Genomic DNA, 19,375 nt, shown 5'->3' on the forward strand with positions numbered 1-19,375 from the left:
AGGTAAGGACCCTTGAAGAGCTTCAAGGGTCCTGTAGCAACCTTTCTTCATCCCCATATTCTATTGCAAAAACCATTTTGCCAGGCTGTGTAGCAATGCATGCTGGGCAAGGCACTGCGTTCCCTTTGTTGCCTGTTCTCGGCTAACTATTCTCTGAGAATTGTCACTTAGTTCTTTCTTTTTCTTTTCCCCCTGGTTTCTTTTTGTCTTGAGGAAAATCGCTTTGCATGCAGGACGGAGACAATGGTGTTCAAATCCAAATTCGTTGGCTGGGATGACGTCATTGCGGTCGACTTCACACGCACAGCGGAATCTGTTGCAAGAACAGGGGCTGACCTTCAAGTAAGTCATACGGTATTAGATCGCTACACAACAAACTGAGGGTTGATGCAGATAAGGCTGGCGGTTTGTCCTTTTTGTTGTGACATTTTTGTAGGTTTGTGACACATAACCACAGATTGACAGAAATGACACAACATAAACGCCTGCATGTCCTTCAAGGATACAGCATACATGCTGGTGTCCTTCAAGAACATGAGGACGCAACATATGCATTTAAGTCCTGCGAGCACAAAACACAGCGCTTCTACTGTGCCGTTCAAGAACACAAGGATCGCATAACATAACGCTTATGCTGTGTCCTTCAAGGATAAAACATAGCGTTCTTGTGTCCTTCAAAGACAGGACTGAAGAGACACAGCATACCCACTTGTGTCCTGCCTGACAGTTTGATTCTGTGTTACAGACGTATGAACATATAGTGTAGCAGAATGGACAACTGGGCGAATTGGTTTACTTGCATCTAGCGTACGAAAGACGAAAAATGAAGATAGTTGTGTCATATTCTCTCTTCGTTTCTCGCCTTTAGTGCGCTAAAAAGTATTCAATATGCTATAAAAGTATAGATGTGAAACAAGTTTTTTGCCAAATGCTGCTTACTAAAATCGCTTGGCTAGTTTGCACAGTAGTAAGAAGCTTTGGTTAGTTCACTTGTGTTACATCCTGCTCGAGGACTTGCAACGAAAATTGGTTCCTGAATCATCAGATTTGTTGCCATATGACTGGTGTGATGTTAGGGACACATTTTTTTACTGTGTTCTCTTGGAATGCAATTCATAATGCTTTATTCTCGTTTAGGCAGTTCTGTTTGTTATTCTGCGAAAAAAATTTCTGTTGGTGAGAATTCATACCTATGTGTTTATTTTCATCACAAACAAGAAGATATTCAGCACTGTCTTAAACAAAGTTGTGTCTTTTAAACTGTCTGGGACGTGCTGGTGAGCAACATTGCTAGTTAATTGTCACCTTATGGATAGTTTATATTGGCCAGCAAGTGTTGCTGACAAGTGAACGCATTTTCCTTCATGCGCCTTGGAACTCAAGAAATGGATGTCCACCCAAAAGACGAAAACAGACCTCTCTGCCTTGTTTATGCCACGTCAGCCTGCCATGTCTAAAGAGGAAGCGGTGAGTGTGGATCAACTATGTTTTTTGAAACTTCTTTTTTCCTCATTTTCGCATCTTTCCAGCCTAACTTGTTTAAAATATTTTTGCTATTACCTGCCACGCTAATGGTTTTTCTGGTGTGTTGTACTGAATATGCCTCAGCAGTGTGGTCAAGTCAAACTTCTACTACAGCCAGCACTTATTATAACACATTCAGATGCGGCAACATTTCTGGCAGGGCAAATCAGATTTCCTTTTTTTTTTCTTGTAGTTTTGCCAGTGGAGCTTAAGGCAAGAGGCTTGACAGTTGGCACTGAACGGATTTTGGCCAGTTCTTAAATAACCGCAACTAATTGAAGGGTTGAGCAATCTTGTTAAAGTATTTGTCATTAACTCACGGTTCTGATGCAGTAGTTTGTGAAAATGCCAACAAGCGATGTCACAAATCTGAGGATTTTATTGGGCTATGTTCGTGAAAGCTTTTATTCATGGCTTTGCTATTGAAAGCACCGTCTTGTTGTTGACAAGCACATATTCTGCCAGCGTAATTTTATTAGCAGGTTGCGTTTAGCTGGTATGTTATTGGGAAGCTGTTCTGGTCTCAGTGAGAAGAGAAAAGAAAGAAAGCTTTCTATTGTTACAGCGGCATGTATTGTTTATGCGTGGATGTGGTGTTTGAGCAGGATGTTGCAACACTCGTGTAATATTATCCGACACTGTCACACACGCAGACACAACTCATGGAGGAATGGAATGAGGACTTGGAAGCCATGGAAGCATTTGTGCTGGAAGGCAAGAAGTTTGTGAAGCTTCCAGAAGAGGAACTGGGTGAGTCTCCAAAGTCTTTCCCATTTACCATGACACTGCATCAAGAACAGCCACGCCACTCATAACAGAATGCCTGTCACATTGACTCAGGGTCACAGGTTCTATGCTGGCTATGGCCGCCACATTTCGAAGGAGTCGAAATGTAAAACTGCCCATATACTTAGATTTTGGTGCACGTTAAAGGACCCCGGCTGTTCAGAATTAATCAAGAGTACCCCACTATGGCATGCCTCATAATCAGATCGTGGCTTTTGGCATGTGCTTTTCTTTTTCCCCACTGTAATTATGGCATTCCGCTAATGAGCTCTAAGTAGTAGTGTTCGTTTGTTAGTCATGGTTGGTGCACCCCAACATGGGCGAAATGCTAACCCCTTGATGCATACAGACGACCTCGGCTCGTCATGAGCGCTCGCCACTTTTTGGCTTGTGGCAAGCCCACCTCGTCATGCATGTTTCACCACTTTCTGAACACTTTCTTGCGTGCAGAGAACGTCTAACGGTGTTTTGTTTCTCTTCTTGGCAAAGGGGGCTGTAAACAATCTACCATTATCACTTATTTACAGAATGTGATTTTCCCATACTGCTTCTAGTCATGTTTGTGTCTTTACCATGATATTTAAACATATCAAATGAAAAAAGAAAGTAAGAGAAAAGCAAAAAAAAAGCCTTAAGGTAGTCGGAAAACCCTGGTAGTCGAAATTGATTGGGTGTTCCTCCGTTGCGGTGCCTTGCGTAGCCTATGCGTTGCCATGGGACGATTAAACCCCATTATTTGATTTGATTTGATCATTTATAAGGAAAACTGACGACGTGCATTTTCTCATCGTTTCTGACAGGTCACTTCTACAGCGCGGACTGCTACGTGTTCCTGTGCCGCTACTGGGTGCCCGCGGAGGCGCCCGGGGAGGGCGATGGAGACGAGCCAGTCGTCAAGAACGGCCCCGACGGCGGTGCCGGCGACGAGGACGAGGAGATGGAGGAAGAGGAGGAGACCGTGGAGGACGACTACACCTGCGTGGTGTACTTCTGGCAGGGCCGGGACGCTGGCAACATGGGCTGGCTCACGTTCACCTTCAGCCTGCAGAAGAAGTTCGAGGCCCTGTTCGGGGACAAGTTGCAGGTGCTCAGGACGCATCAGGTGCGTGGACGGAGGGCAGCCCCTTTAAATATAGCACCCGACCAAGTGTGCATTACAGTGCGCAAACCTCTAACTGTCACTGGGCTTGCACTGAGTCTTATCTTTCCTCCATCAGGGCTAGATGATATGTGCCAGAATACACCTAGGTTTCGTATAAAGTTGGGAGGCAGTAGCTGCAGTGAACGCGGGCAGGTGCGACAGAGGAACTGAAAAGCTGGGCGAGTCGGGGCCGATTCCTGCTGTGGGTTTTCGCACGAAGTGCACAGACGAGAAGGAGGGGATGGACAACGGGAGCTGGACAACTAACAACTGGTGTTTCTATTGAATGAACGCAATTTATGATGATGATGATGATGGTTTATTTGCATCCCCTTCAAAATGGGGCAGTGACAAATGGTCACCTAGCCTGCTTGAGTCAGAATGGCTCATGCCCCACCCATGTGGGAGGGGCTCAAGTCATTTTTACCAATCACGGAGGGCTCATGACGGATTTGGAATAAAAACAAATTGGAATTGCTTTACGTGGTCCCAGCCTTCATCAAATAAGTTTCATAAGTAACAAAAATAGCTTTCATTGCGTCGTCACCGTTAATCTTTTCTTTTTTTCCTCATGTTGTTTGAGGGCAATAACTGAATGGCATTTCTTCAACACTGCAGGCTTTTCAGTGTAATATTGGTCTAATGTTGTCACTGCTGATTTTTTTTTTCCCCACCCTGATCGAGGTTGCGCAGTCTTGTATAGTCAATCAGCAAACAAGTAAATAACCAATTTCACCGCTTGTGCAGCAACAAGAGAATCTCAAGTTCCTGTCACACTTCAAGCGCAAGTTCATCATTCACACGGGCAGCCGCAAGAAGTCTCAAACGGAAGAGAACAATGCCGTCGAGCTGTTCCACCTACGTGCAAACGGCAGCCCCATCTGCACGCGGTGTGTTCAGGTGAGCACAAGAAGCGCATGCAGTTGTCCTGGGAGTGGATTGATACTTCACTAACTTGTGGATCACAAACTGGACCTGTAATAGTTGACTGGCAGGCTATTTTTATAGTGTTTGTTCTACAGTGATAGCTGCCACTGCGATTGTGACGGCAACTGTCACGGCTATCACAGCAATAGCTCTCACAGCTTCGCAAGTTTGCACAAAACTGTTATTTCATGGCTGCACACTTTGGGACAGCACAGTGACAGTCGTCGCTGTCAACAGTGTTAGTTGTCACAGCAGTAGTCGTGGTAGTGGTCACAGCAATACCTGTCACTGCTTTACAGTTTGTGCAACTGACTTCTGTTTCACGCATTGATACTGCTATGCTTGGGACAGCACAGTGACAGCTGTCACAGCAACAGTCATGACAGTGGCCACAGCAATAGCTGTCACTGCTTTACAGTTTGTGCAAAACTGTGATTTTTTTTTAATGTGTTGATGCTGCACTGTTTGGGATGGCACAGTGGCAGCTGGTATGTACTGCAGCGAGCACTGTCAGTGTGTTCAGTGATAGTTGTCACTGCAACAGTCACAGTAGTCACGGCAGTAGCTGTCACTGTTTTACAGTTTGCGCAAAAATGTTATTCTCAACACTTTGGGACAGTACAGTGACAGTATTGCAGTGACAGCTACTATTACTTTGATAGTGATAGCTGTCACTGCTTTACACTTTGCGTAAGTCTAATTTTCTTTATATGGAAATGGTGACACACAGATAAAGGTTTTTATTCTTGGCACTTGCGTGCATCTTTCCCGCCTCTTTTATTTGTTTGTTTGTTTGTTTGTTTGTTTGTTTGTTTGTTTAAGCAGCATCTCGTATATGTTGGTTCTTGCAGATTCCTCCCACGGCAAGTAACCTCAATTCTGCTTTTTGGTGAGTTCGCTGTCTTATGTGTACTATTAATGTGCTTTCCACAGGCTCAATTTATGGGGTGTTCGTCTTCTACCGAAAATTTTTGTATTTGTCGTGGACAGTAGATTTCACAAGACAGCTACAAGACATGACACACGAGTTAGACTGGTGCTGCTGAAAAAAATAAAGGAAGAAGTTATCATTTTGAATTGTTGATAGACGCCAATATATTTCGTAGACCTAAAGGCCATTTTCAGAAATCACAAAAGTTGTAGTTTGGTGAAAATTGGATCACTGTATAAAGCTGTATTTTGTGACAACAGATCAAAGCTTTGGCAGCTCGTTTTACCTCTTGGACATAGAATGTGACAACACTTGACTCAAGTAAAACACCATTCTGTTAAAAAAAAAAACTGGTGCAAGCTTGACAAAGGTGAAAAAAGCAGACGCTGAAGCACACAGGCAGCCATTTCTTTTTTGTCCTATTCATGTTGGCACTAATTTTTAACGCAGGGTGAATTACCGGCTTGCTCACGCTGCAACTCTTGTGACATATCATATTTGCTTGATTATGACGCCTTCACAAATGGAATGTGAAAGCGCACATTTTTGGGTATTATAGCATTTTCGTACATCAAATCCCACTGCAATCATGCATTGGTATCTGATGTCGCACATAACAACGATAGCCAGAAGGTTAAACAGCAGTGGTCATGCGAACATGTAATTAATAGATAGACATTGCAAGCAATATGCTTTAACCATTCTTTCTACTTAACTCTTCCTAACCACGTACAATCAGTTCAGATTAAAGTGGACGTCGAGAAATTAGCGTCACTATCCCCACTGTCTTTGATACCATACATTTCCTATGAACATTAACTGAGGGAACGCCGGCAATGCGATTGTTAAATTGCCATTAGAATGATAATTAGTTACCTGGATTCACCTAGTCTTCATGCCTCTGGCTGCAAACATCTCTGTCACATTATTCATTATGCTCTCTCTTTCTGAAATTCCATGCACTCATACTTTTCTAAGCAAAGCAAGGCAATTAGTCTCTGCTGACATGTACAGTTGCTGGCCGATAATTCGGACATGCTTGATTGTTTGGACAGCACCGTGGCATCACCACTAGCCCCTTAACCTTATTCTACTATAAGGTTGTTCAAAATTTCGGAGACCTTACAGCTTGCGTTGCGATAATTTGGACTCCAGCTGCACGACCGTGTGCTAATTTGGCCACCAAGCCTAGCAGAAATAGCGGTATTTTCGTTTTGATAGGTTGCCAACATAGTTGTCAGCAACGTATCAAAACGAAACGTCCCATGTCGTCCGCTCTGCCTCGGAACCGAAACTACCTAGTTGATCTTGTAGTCGGAAAGGAGAATTCGGCGCATAATTAGAGTGTACTTTCGTCTATTTGTGCAAAAGAATGACATTGGTTGAGATAGGGCCGCGATATTGTAGTGATGCATTCCGCTTCATTCTCTGCCGCTCTTATCACCTACCACTCATGGCCAACTGATCCTGTTGATAAGGCATGCAGAACATAGCTCTGACCACTAAAGAAGCGCGAAAAGTGTGGAAAGGAGCACTGTTAAAGGCATTGCTAGAAAATCGCAACCACAGAATGTGTAGACCAAAAGCAAACTTATGTGTGGGCAGTAGTGCATTGACAAGCTTGGGCTGTATTTTTGGGCAATTACTTTTGAAGGTGCTTTTCTTTTTGCAATCTTTCACCTGACTGGAACCAGATGCGTCAACGAGCGGCTAAATTTCCCCAATGATAAGATACCGTGCTTGGCTCTATGCCAAGAATCCTTGTCACTTACAGACATAGATGCATCTTAATCTGGTCACCCAAAAAAGCATGCTTGGCACTGGGCCAAGAATGCAGTCACTCATAGATGCCGCTATAGTCACGGGAAATCGGAGGTATCCCCAAAAGTGATGATCCAATAATGCGGCAGACCTTCTCTTGCCCACTTGTGAAATGAAGTCACTTATTCTTGTTTAAATCCGATATTTCGGACTCCCAGTTATTCGGACCTTTTGGCAGTCCCCATCGAGTCCGAATTATCGGTCGGCGAGGCAGTGTGCAAAACCCAACGTGTATGTGCGTTTCCAGCTCCCACAATTGCTTCCACCACATGCAACCAGCAAAAGGATAGCCTTAAAGATCTGCATTTGTTATCCAGAGGGCACCACCACTGAGATGTGGATTTGGACAGCACCTAGCATGACATTTCGTTGACAATTATCAATATCGCAGAGTCACAGGGCCATTTGAAGCCAAAAGCACGAAATTTTGGTCAAATTCGTGTACTGTACATCATTCTCATGCTGACTGAACCCCACTACACCTACCTACAGCTGCCTTAGACACTAATGCCAGAGCTTCCTCTGATAATTTTTGTAGGAAACTCTTTGTTTAATATCTTCTGCTACACCACATTGCATTTTTGCTGTGTGGGTAAGTCTACTGCACAGAATGTAGGGTTGGCGATGCCTGCTGTACTAGGAGGAAAAGCTTGGCAAATCAGTTCCATGAAAATGGCCTGAAAAACGGATCAGTTCTTTGAAGGAAAGGTCATGAAAGGGAATAATTGTCATCCTTCTGAAAGTAGCGTGGGAGCTTCAAAGGAAACCTAATATGGGCTTCAAATATTAAAAAAAAAACGCTTGGCAGCAACAGCCCTTGGCCGAAACCTGGCCCACCCCAAAAAATCACAGGGTGCTGAATAAAGTAATTTGAATGAATGAATGAGTTGTAAAAAGGATTGCCTTGGTATGAGGATTGAACCCAGGATAAATGCTTTTCTGGGGCAGTCATTCTACCACCTGAACTAATCAAGAGGCTAGCGAACTGCTGAGCGAAGCTGAATTTAACTGGCAACATTGGACACAAAATTGGCAGATCACTTTTGTGGAAATCTGCTAGGACTTGCTTGGATAGCCTGGTAGCTATGGCTTGTGCTGCGGAGCTTTAAGTTGCAGGTTCTACTCCAGCTGCGGCGACCACATTGCAATGAGAGTGCAATGTAAGGACACTCGTGCACTTAGGTTTGGTGGTCAGAAATCAGATTGTGGTTTCATCATGTAAAACACCACAGTTAAATAGAATTTCAATCCAAAGGTGTGAAAACTAGCGCAACGCTACTCACAAGTGGAGAGTACCATTGGGCTATCTATGCTACTAGTGCCATGCTTTAAAAAAGAAAGTCTGCGTTATATTTGTTCAGTGTGACTTTTCAGTAACTCGCCTTGTTCTCTTTTATGCAGTTACATTCTGAAAGTGCCTTTCGAGCAAGATGGCGAGGAGGACGGCATGGTCTACGTCTGGATCGGCAGCAAGGCCGATGAAGACGACGTACGGTTAGCGGAAGAACTGGCACGATCTCTCTACGGTGCGGTAAGCATAACTTTCCTTCTACTCTCCTTTACTTTGTTGGTTTAATGCAGTTAAATATGAAGGCATTTCTCTTTCTCTCTCTCTCTCTCTCTTATTATTTAGCGAAATCATTACATTCCAGCAGCTTTCTCACATGAATATTTCATCTTAGTTGGTGTCATAATTGTTTTTATGCTACAATCTAACCCGGTTTTAATGAACTGGTTCGTGCATATAAAATAGTTTGATATATTCATAATTATAAGTAATTTAATGTATCCAGACCCAAGCATGACGAACTGTTATGATGAGTTCATTATGCATGGATAGAACAAAGCTGCATGACAGTGCTAAGAACACCCCATGGTGACCCGCCTTAGCAGCAGCAGCACCATATAAGCAACCCAGCAAACCGATAATACAGTAAAATCTTGTTATTTTAAACTCCAAGAGGACCAGAAATTTATTCGAATAATATGGAGTTCGTACTAAGGAGAGCCCCTTTAATTATAGCACCCGACCAATTGTGCATTACAGTGCGCAGACCCAAAACCATCACTGGGCTTGCACTGAAAGTCTTATCTTTCCTCCATCAGGATGCGATGATACGTGCCAGAAGACGCCTAGGTTTCATATAAAGTCCAAGTGCGATAAGATTTTGCCTTGCACGTCGTTTGCTGTGAGTGAGAAAAAAAAATGTGTGGGAGTGAGCCGAGAAGTATGATGGCTTGATGTGCACCATCCTCCCGAGTGCCCAATGTTAGAAACGACATGATCGAGTGATCAGTAATGTGATCAAGAATGCGCTAGGGTCTCTTTCCTGTGCTGCTCTGCTTGATCCGATTCGGTCTTAGCCTCCCGCACGCCTTTCCTCGTCATTGTTACAGCACATAAAATTGCGGTAGCTAGTGATGCATCGAACCTTCGCCTTTCTTTGGCTTGGGTTTGTCCGAAAGGTGGTCTATGGTAGTGAGAAATATTGCTTGAATTAACCTTTCGCGATTTTCAGAGTTCAAATTCGCGGGAGTTTTTCTCTACTCAAATACACAGGACTTTGCTGGGACCAACAGAGCAGTTCGAATTACTGGGATTTCACTGTATCTAGCTCTCCGTTGAGTTACGTGACATGTTGTTTGTGATGTTCAAACATGCAGTCGGGCACGCTCAGCGACATGATCATCATCATCATCAACAACAGCCTGGTTATGCCCACTGCAGGGCAAACGCCTCTCCCATACTTCTCCAACTACCCCGGTCATGTACTAATTGTGGCCATGTTGTCCCTGCAAACTTCTTAATATCATCCGCCCACCTAACTTTCTGCCGCCCTCTGCTACGCTTTCCTTCCCTTGGAATCCATTCCGTAACTCTTAATGACCATCGGTTATCTTCCCTCCTCATTACGTGTCCTGCCCATGCCCATTTCTTTTTCTTGATTTCAACTAAGATATCATTAACTCGAGTTTGTTCCCTCACCCAATCTGCTCTTTTCTTATCCCTTAACATTATACCAATCATTCTTCTTTCCATAGCTCGTTGCGTCGTCCTCAATTTAAGTAGAACCCTTTTCGTAAGCCTCCAGGTTTCTGCCCCGTACGTGAGTACTGGTAAGACACAGCTGTTATAAACTTTTCTCTTGAGGGATAGTGGCAACCTGCTGTTCATGATCTGAGAATGCCTGCCAAACGCACCCCAGCCCATTCTTATTCTTCTGATTATTTCAGTCTCATGATCCGGATCCGCAGTCACTACCTGTCCTAAGTATATGTATTCCCTTACCACTTCCAGTGCCTCACTACCTATTGTAAACTGCTGTTCCCTTCCGAGACTGTTAAACATTACTTTAGTTTTCTGCAGATTAATTTTTAGACCCACCCTTCGGCTTTGCCTCTCCAGGTCAGTGAGCATGCATTGCAGTTGGTCCCCTGAGTTACTAAGCAAGGCAATATCATCAGCGAATCGCAAGTTACTAAGGTATTCTCCATTAACTCTTATCCCCAATTCTTCCAAATCCAGGTCTCTGAATACCTCCTGTAAACACGCTGTGAATAGCATCGGAGAGATCGTATCTCCCTGCCTGACGCTTTTCTTTATTGGGATTTTGTTGCTTTCTTTATGGAGGACTACGGTGGCTGTGGAGCCGCTATAGATATCTTTCAGTATTTTTACATGCGGCTCGTCTACACCCTGATTACGCAATGCCTCCATGACTGCTGAGGTTTCGACTGAATCAAACGCTTTCTCGTAATCAATGAAAGCTATATATAAAGGTTGGTTATATTCCGCACATTTTTCTATCACCTGATTGATAGTGTGAATATGGTCTATTGTTGAGTAGCCTTTACGGAATCCTGCCTGGTCCTTTGGTTGACGGAAGTCTAAGGTGTTCCTCATTCTATTTGCAATTACCTTAGTAAATACTTTGTAGGCAACAGACAGTAAACTGATCGGTCTATAATTTTTCAAGTCTTTGGCGTCCCCTTTCTTATGGATTAGGATTACGTTAGCGTTTTTCCAAGATTCCGGTACGCTCGAAGTCATGAGGCATTGCATATACAGTGTGGCCAGTTTCTCGGCCAGCGACATGATCAGGGAAGAAAAAAAAGCATGCTCCAAAGGCACACGCGGCAAAAAAAAAAAAAAAAGATAACACTGCAAGTGATTTTATAGCACAAGTTGAATACATCCAATGCCCGATTCATTTTCAAAAACTTGTTTTGCACGAACATATTGCTAAAGAAGTTTTTTCCATATTTGGCATAGAGCATAAGTCACTGTGCTTGAGTTCGTTATGGTCGGTGTTGACTGTACACTGCTTGGTATCTCTAAAAACAAATTTTATTAAATGTGGAGGCACGCAGGCGGGGATGCGTGCTACTTAAAGAGGTAAAATTTTACCGTAGCACCTGCCTCAAAAAGTACAAAAAGGATAAACTGCACAGTTGTGTGCAGTACTTACACTGTGCTTCTTTTGTTCTCTACCAACATGACTGTACTAACTGCTCTGCAACATCAAAGCAAGCGTATTGAGAAAATTTGTCATAGCCTTTTTTCTGCACTCCACAGATGGAGTATTCCATAGTGACTGTCGACGAGGGAGAAGAACCGGAAAATTTCTTCTGGGTCGGTCTTGGAGGAAAAGCACCATACGATGAGGTAAGCGCTAAAGTGCTGCTGTTTGCGTGCTCGCAGTGGACGGATTTGGAATCCCCGCATAATAGGATGTCATTAGTGTTATGCAGCCTGTCAGGTTCTGCGCTTTTCTTGTAGAAAAATAATAAACTGCGCAGGCATGCGCTGCGAGAGAAAAAGGAAAAAAATAAGTTAGATTGAAGGAGTAACCGGCTTTCCCGTCTAGTTTTCGTCGTCTGACTTAACATTTCTACACCTCTTGCAATTGTTGGCAGATGTAATTCCTACAATATACCTGCCGCAGTGACTTAGAGGCCTACGTACTTGTAAATATTAGCAGCTTCTATGAGCAAATCAGCGACTATGTAGGAAAGGTTGAGTGGGTTACAACAAGTAGAAATTGATATTACTTTGCATTTGTCTGGTTTTAAATTTATTAGCCAACGATTACTCCAGTTTTGGATATTATGTAGGTCATCCTGCAACAATTTCTGCTCATTAACATTATTAACTATATCGAAAATAACACAGTCGTCAGCAAACATACGAATTTGACAGGAAACACGTAGGGGAAGGTCATTAACGTATACTAAGAAAAGAAGAGGGCCTAGCACGGTGCCTTGTGTTATACCTGAAATGCACCTTCTCTCATTTCAATGCCAACCAGCTCTTTGAGACGGCTGGAGTGTGCGCGATGTCACCTAGCATGACAGAGAGCATATGCGCGCACCCGTTTAGTTGTGGTCACAGAACCTACCTCTGCCTTTTCCGTGCATCACAAGTTCTTATTTCGTGGCAGCTAACACTTTGATTGGGATGTCGTGTTAGGCTGCACCGCATTCAGGATTGGCCTACGTACCCCAGTACTTTCTTCTTAGTAGACAGCGCAACGAATACGCTGTGCGACATTGAACCACCTTCAGGATCAGGCCGTGTCATAACAGAACAGCTCGTAATGTTTCTTTGCCAAAGTTTAAAAAAAACAGGAAAGAAAGAAAGCTGCAGTGTCATTATTGTCTTGCTGGTGTCACCACACACATGCTCTTGTCATGTGCACCATTGCTTGATTTACGCTAACACGTTGGTCCATCTGGTGACCGATTGAACCCCATACGGTTTCTGGATAGCCAGGTAGTACCTGCAAAGTGCTTCTCACAACATCAGTTCCCATAGAACGGGGTATCTGAATAATTTTTTTATTGTGTGGGGTTAAGCGCTCACAAAATTTTCGGTGCCTCATTTCTCGCCTGCAGGAGGCGGACTTCCTGCAGCACGCGCGTCTCTTCCGGTGCTCCAACGAGAAGGGCTACTTTGCCATTTCGGAGAAGTGTGCCGACTTCTGCCAGGACGACCTGGCGGACGACGACATCATGATCCTCGACAACGGAGCGCAGGTCTTCATCTGGGTCGGGTCACGTTGCAGCGAGGTAGAAGTCAAGCTGGCCTACAAGAGCGCTCAGGTGGGCGTGCCAACCGTAATGGTGCTCTAAAAGAGCGTGGATCAGTGTTGAAGTTGTGACACAAAAGAAAGTGGGAGATGTTCATAGGAAAGAAATGTTTGCGCACCCCATCTTATCCAGCCTGTCACATTTACGAGTTTCCTAGAAAATATCACTATAGGGAACCCTGGCGCTAGTGTCTAGGGAAGCTGTAGGTGCGGCAGCTTGGCCAGCTAGGGAATGGTGCAGTATATGTGGATTTGCCTTAACCTTCTCCTCCTGGTTACAAAAGACTTTGAAGTTTTGCAAATTCGTAGTTTTGAACGAAATGTTATGTTAGAAATGCAACAATTTTACATGGTTATTCATTTGCGCAGAGATTTATTGCCCTTCGTGTGTATAAAAAAGAAGTAGAATCGCAGGAAACTGAACTCTCTTAAATGGAACAACAGCATTATGGTTGGTTGGTTTGGCATTAATGCAATGCAAAAAATTTCGTTACACACAGCCACATATTTTTCCAACTCCGGGTAAACAGAACTGAAATGATTACCGAAAACTAAACTGGCCGGCCAATCTAAGCAGCATCACAATACTCATCACTGTTTGCGCCTTTCCTGCCTTTCCTTTTTGGGTTTCGCGCCAGTTCTCCATGTTTTCGCCGCGGCAGTTTTTGCTGGCTCTTGTTGGTATCACGGTTGCAGTGGGTCTACCGTGGTCGTGGCTTATGCCCACGCAATGCAATGCGCTCACGCTGGAGACAGTCATTTATCAAAGTCTTTCAAGAGTCATTGCGTCACTGAAACAACAATCTTTTTTTACTCAGTGTTTCTTTTTTGTAATTACGTTTTATGCAGCTTGCTCTAATCAGTGGCTGCATGCAAGTACAAAATTTGTAAGAAGCCGTTTTGTAATTGGATGTGGTACACCTATTATCTGCTGTTTGGCATAAAGCGTCTGCTCCTTTCAAAATCGCATCTTGTGTACCCTTGAGCTCACTCTCTCGGTGAATGAAAACCTGATAAACGGAACTTATTTCCCTGGTCCCTTGAAGTTCCGTTTAAAGGGAACCCACTTTACTTGATTGCTTCAATGATCTGAAAATCTTAAGAGTAATATAAATGACGCCACAAGAACCTCTGAAGCCGCAAGCATGAAAATTAAGCAAATCTGCATTGCACCCACCGTTCCCATGATAGCCAAACAATCTCAGCATCGGGGGTTCCCTCTAGTAAATTTATCAGAAAGCTCTACGGTCACGCTGTCACTGAGAGCATGTTAACCCGTATCTTTCCAGGTGTACGTGCAAAACCTGAGGGTCAAGCAGCCCGAGCTACCACGAAAGCTGATGCTCACTGTCAAGGGGAAAGAGTCGAAGCGGTTCACAAAGTGCTTCCACGGTTGGGGAGCCTACAAGACTGTCGCCGAGTAGGAGCAGTCAGCCCACCAAGTCTAGCAGTGACAATCCACCGAGCCGACCACACCTACAACACCGCGCAGACGTCGCAGCATCTCGACGAAGCGAGCGCCTGTCCGTCGACAGCTTGTGACATGGCCAAAGGTTTAAGTACACGCTCGTCAACAACTTTGGAAGCGAGGGCTGCGGAAGAGTTGAGGTGCTGCTGCAGAAGCGCGCAGGTCACAAGGTTGTACCACACCGCCTGGTGTTAGGCTTGGACTCTGGACCACCTTTCTCGTCTGTTGGCAGCGGACATTGTATGCTTGTTCCCGGTGAACGTAGTAGACCGTTGCTGAAAGCTAACAAATTCCCTGGGATAGACGAACGGACACAAATTCAGTAGAATAGAAACACTGTTAAGAGAGTTTGCAAAGACCTGTTCTAAGCAAATGCAACTCGGATTTCCTAAAGCAGTACTGGTGCAACAACATAGGAGTCGTCATATTTTTGCTTTAAATGAAGAACCGAGCCCTCTAAACCCTAGCGGAAAACACTACCAAGTGTCGGAGCACCCTAAGTAATTTACTGCAATAGTTGTTTCCACGAACTTGTACTGCGTTTCACACATTGCAGGCAATGCTACTGAAGCTACACAAATATAGTGCAGTCATTGAAGGCGCACTCTGCATGTTTCCCAGTGATCTTGTCTTTGTACTGTGACACTTTCTACGGAGCAACTATTTCATGTGTTACAACCGCAACTTGTGGACCCAAGTGTACGTCAAATCATGTATTACTTGAGAACATTTGTGCTGCCAGTAATGTTTGGCGTACCATGTCTTGGTCGCGAACGCAGGTAATGCGCTACGGCCACTGGCCGACGCAACGTGTCCCTCCACTTGTGTGGAAGCAAATAGGCTCGGATCTCCGACGCCCTTCGTGTAATCAGTGCATCGTGTTTTGCTACATAAAAATTATGCGACTTAATTTTACAGCGAATTACATTACGCATGCCTGCATCTTTCTTTGAGACGTGAGGCACTATTTTTCCGGTCACAGAAGTGAGCAGTCTCTCCAAGACCTCATAGCATTGCCTGCTGTGTCTGAAAAGATGTATAGCTTCGGTGTCTGCACCTAGAAGGTTGATGTGTCATGGCATCGTGATGCACTGGTTCGCTTCGTTACTACACTCATTGTGGCTGCCACGAGCGAGCACTTCCAGAAGAAATGCACACAACACTCCCGTTTATTATTATTATTTATCAGCGACATCATGTTTACCTTGCCTTATCACTACACGAAGTCAGCAAATTTAGCTCCGTGTCGCGGCGTCACGATAGCGTAGATTATGGCAGGTCCGACCTATCGAGACCAACTTTAGTTATCCAAGTAAAAAGTCTTTGTTTCCCCGACATTCATACTCGCTAGATATTGTTATCATTTCATGTGCTAGAAGTGTGTGGTGCGTGTTAGGACTTTTGACAACTTGGCAACTTTGGAAATATGCATCAGTACTCCTTTAAGCAAATATCACGCTTTATATTACAGTTAGTGACAGGTCAAGAATGCAGCACTGAGTGCTTTTCAAAGGGAACATATATGACAGTAGCAGGGAAAACTTAAAGCAAGCTGGTGTACATTCATACTTGACAAAAAAAAAAAAAAAACAGCGGTAATGAAGACGAGGACAAAGACGCGTGAACCTTACTTTTTTTTTTTTCCTCATCCTCATCTTTGTCGGGACTGTTTTTTGTTGAGTAGGAAGGGTGTGCAAGTGCAGCAAAATGTTGCCTCGTCCTAGTCTTACTTTCCTTCCTTATCCTTTGTATCCTTGTCCTTACTTGCCAAGGCGCTTGCTGATGACATGGGTGGACACAAAAACAACAGCACACAGCGCTAACTTCTAGCTGCAGTCACAATACAACTATGCATTCGAGAGGCGTTCACATATTTACTGTATGTGGACCTCGTTACGCATGGCTACCAGGGCATTACATCAAGTCAGTGATGGTGCACCCACATCATCCCTCCTTGTCCTTTTAGCGCTGCTCACTTTTACACAAGGAGGTTTAAAAAAAAACATTTCTGGAGTGGACATGATGTCTCAAAAGTAAAACAGAGCCGCCGCCATCTTGCTGAAGGAATTGAATAATGTGTTAGCGTACAGTGGACAACAGGACATACTTTCTTCTTAACCCTTGCGGCTTTAAGATGGCCAGTTTTGACGAATACACACTGCTTGAAGTGTCTCTGTGTACCTGGTTTAAAGATGAAACTTGAATGTCTTGCCAATTGTATGGGAGATCCCGGCGTCACTTTTCAGCCGATGGCAGTATTTTATCCCGAAGCAACAAGTTTTTATTTTGCAGCTGGCCTATAATTTACATTAAATGAGCAAAAGCCGTTGAACTTTGACTTGTCTCCAGCTAGCGCGGCGCAAGCGAGGCAAGTGGAGGCAAGCACTCGCTTCGCCTCTGCTGTTAAGAAATCTGTGGGGGCTGCCACTTCAGAAAACTTTTGTTTTAGGCCTCCTTGCATGGAGGTCCCCCAGCAGAGTGAAACTTCTCACTCTGCTGGGGGACCTCTTTGTTTGTCAAGTGGGGGTGACATTGAGTGACCCTTCACTTTCGTGCCAGTGTCATCTATAAGAGAACCGTTGCCTCATGTGCCAAGGGTTAGTGAGCAGGTGCGTCACACATTTTTGGGGGAAAGGGGCTCATCCTGCATTCTTGACTCATCACTCACTGTAGTCTTAAAGCGAACAAGTTGCTGCCCTGCCTTAAAGTGCCGAGTGTAATGCAGCGAGTTTGAACAAAACCACGGTCGTGCCATATTTCTGATGCCTTGCCGTTACAAACCAAAGCCATACTGTACTTGTGGAGAATGCCATTTTTTGCAACGCTTGTGTACACCTGCTTAGCAATATATCGTCTTTTCTCTCTCTCTCCCCCATATTTTTTTTATGTGCTTGACAATGAGCCTTCTGATAAGGTTACCAGCAAGGTACCAAATGTTGCATCAGTAAGGGAGTCCAGTAGAAAGGCCTCTAATGGTTAAATCACTGGCTCATTTGCATTCATATTTCGCTCGGCTGTGGCATTTGCAGCACTTGAATTCAGTATCTGCCTCTTTCAATCATTAGAAATTAGAAGTGCTGTCTGTGGCAGTGCCACATGAGAAGTTTAGTGTGTGGACTTGTCTCTGTGGAGCAGTGGTGCTATCTGTTGTGAGGAGGAAAGAAGTGTTGCCCCCACTGTGTATCCTGCCGTGGTGAGCATTTCTGCGTCCCATCATCAGATGGAGCCACCACCCCTTTTAGCTAGAAAAATCTACACTACATTCTTCATCCAGCATTGTTGCAGACATATACAGTATGGTCCACTGTTGAAAGGAACTCACAAGCAATAATAAAGCCAATATTACTGCAACATTTCTGCACCTTTATCCGAAAGAAGCCATTGATTTCATCAACCTGACTTACATTTATGTATGAAAAGTAAGTCTGCCGGCTTTTATGCTACAGCTTAGTGATAATCAATGGCAGAATACTAACTGTGTGTTTAACAGTGAACGTGGCAGTAAACAAAATGCATCACAGAAGGCCACCTACGTGCGAAATTTAAGTACGAACAATCCAGTGGTTTGGCTGGTAGAGCCACTTTCACAGGCTCCCTTATCAATGCAACATTATGTACTTACATTGGCAACTTGAAATGACTTTGTGGGGCGTGTTCGTAGTGCTCTCAAATGTGTATGTGTGGGACGAAAATTGTAGGCTTCTCACGGTTAACCAGTGCTGTCAGTGGAAAGTGCATCAGCGAACACTTTGGCATTCCAAACTGATAGTGGTACATACAGGTGAGAGAGATAGTGGGAAAGCCACCGTGATACCATCCACTAAACCATTTTCACACCAAGACAGACCACCGCCAGAAGTCATGCTCAATCTGTAGAGTTGCTTCTTTCTGTGCAACATGGCATCTGTGTGGATCAGAAAATCGCCAAAGCCTTGCAACTGCTGCCGATTTCGTAACTTATTTATAATGTAATATAAGACAGTGCCTTGGAGCGTGTGTTTATGTATGACGTGTGCGCGTGTTTGTACATTGCAGTGTATTTCGTTTTTGTCTGTATAAATTAAAAGAGCGATCGACCACAACACTGCTGTCTCGTGTGTGCGTTTTTCTTAACCTTTTTGTTTATTTCGACGGGAACGTACGATGCGTAAACCTTGGTATCTATTTTCTATGATATACAGTAGTAACGTAATTCACGTTCGTAAGCAGCGCAGACACCAGTTTCATAAATTCTTCTTAAATGTCCACACCGCGTGAACCTGGACTAGTTGAAGAGAGAAAAGCTGCTTGCGTTGGCGAGCTGGTCGAATTTCGACGGCGCACTGAAGGGCACTAAGTGAGAGAAGGCGCAAGAACGGCGGCGTCTCGCGACAACGCCGATCTGCGGCAAGATAAACGTCATTCGTCCATTTTCAGCCGTCGTCATCGTCGTCGTCGGGCACGAAGATATCGTTCTCCTCCAAAAACGCAGCGCCTTCCTTGCTGATGGTAGCGCCGACGTAGAGACCGGGAAGCACCGTCAGAAGCACCCACAGGAAGCCGAAGCCAGACTTCTCCGGTTCGGGCAGCACGGCACCGGAGTTGTAGCAGACGCGGTGGCGAACCTGTCGCATGGCGTGCCCCGATTTGTGCAGCGACGGCGCGGCGCCTTTGTGCAGGCGTAGCGCCGAAGAAATCAAGAATTTTCT

At 44.4% G+C, this 19,375-nt stretch overlaps 1 protein-coding gene across 3 annotated transcripts in view; it reads left to right on the forward strand.

Annotated features, from left to right (window-relative positions):
- Positions 1 to 18,771, forward strand: part of fliI (FLII actin remodeling protein) — a 53,985-nt gene extending 35,214 nt beyond the window's left edge. For all 3 annotated transcript variants that reach the window (XM_072289983.1, XM_050173801.3, XM_072289982.1), the window contains 10 exons: positions 234 to 342; positions 1,384 to 1,467; positions 2,178 to 2,274; positions 3,111 to 3,412; positions 4,199 to 4,351; positions 5,230 to 5,267; positions 8,532 to 8,661; positions 11,707 to 11,796; positions 13,026 to 13,232; positions 14,509 to 18,771. In XM_072289983.1, coding sequence (XP_072146084.1) covers positions 234 to 342; positions 1,384 to 1,467; positions 2,178 to 2,274; positions 3,111 to 3,412; positions 4,199 to 4,351; positions 5,230 to 5,267; positions 8,532 to 8,661; positions 11,707 to 11,796; positions 13,026 to 13,232; positions 14,509 to 14,643 — 1,345 coding nt within the window. In that variant the 3' untranslated portion in view covers positions 14,644 to 18,771. The remainder of the gene's footprint in view (positions 1 to 233; positions 343 to 1,383; positions 1,468 to 2,177; positions 2,275 to 3,110; positions 3,413 to 4,198; positions 4,352 to 5,229; positions 5,268 to 8,531; positions 8,662 to 11,706; positions 11,797 to 13,025; positions 13,233 to 14,508) is intronic.
- Positions 18,772 to 19,375: the final 604 nt, after the last annotated feature.

The sequence above is a fragment of the Dermacentor andersoni genome, chromosome 8, assembly GCF_023375885.2.
Source record: "Dermacentor andersoni chromosome 8, qqDerAnde1_hic_scaffold, whole genome shotgun sequence".
Taxonomy (NCBI): Eukaryota; Metazoa; Arthropoda; class Arachnida; order Ixodida; family Ixodidae; genus Dermacentor; species Dermacentor andersoni.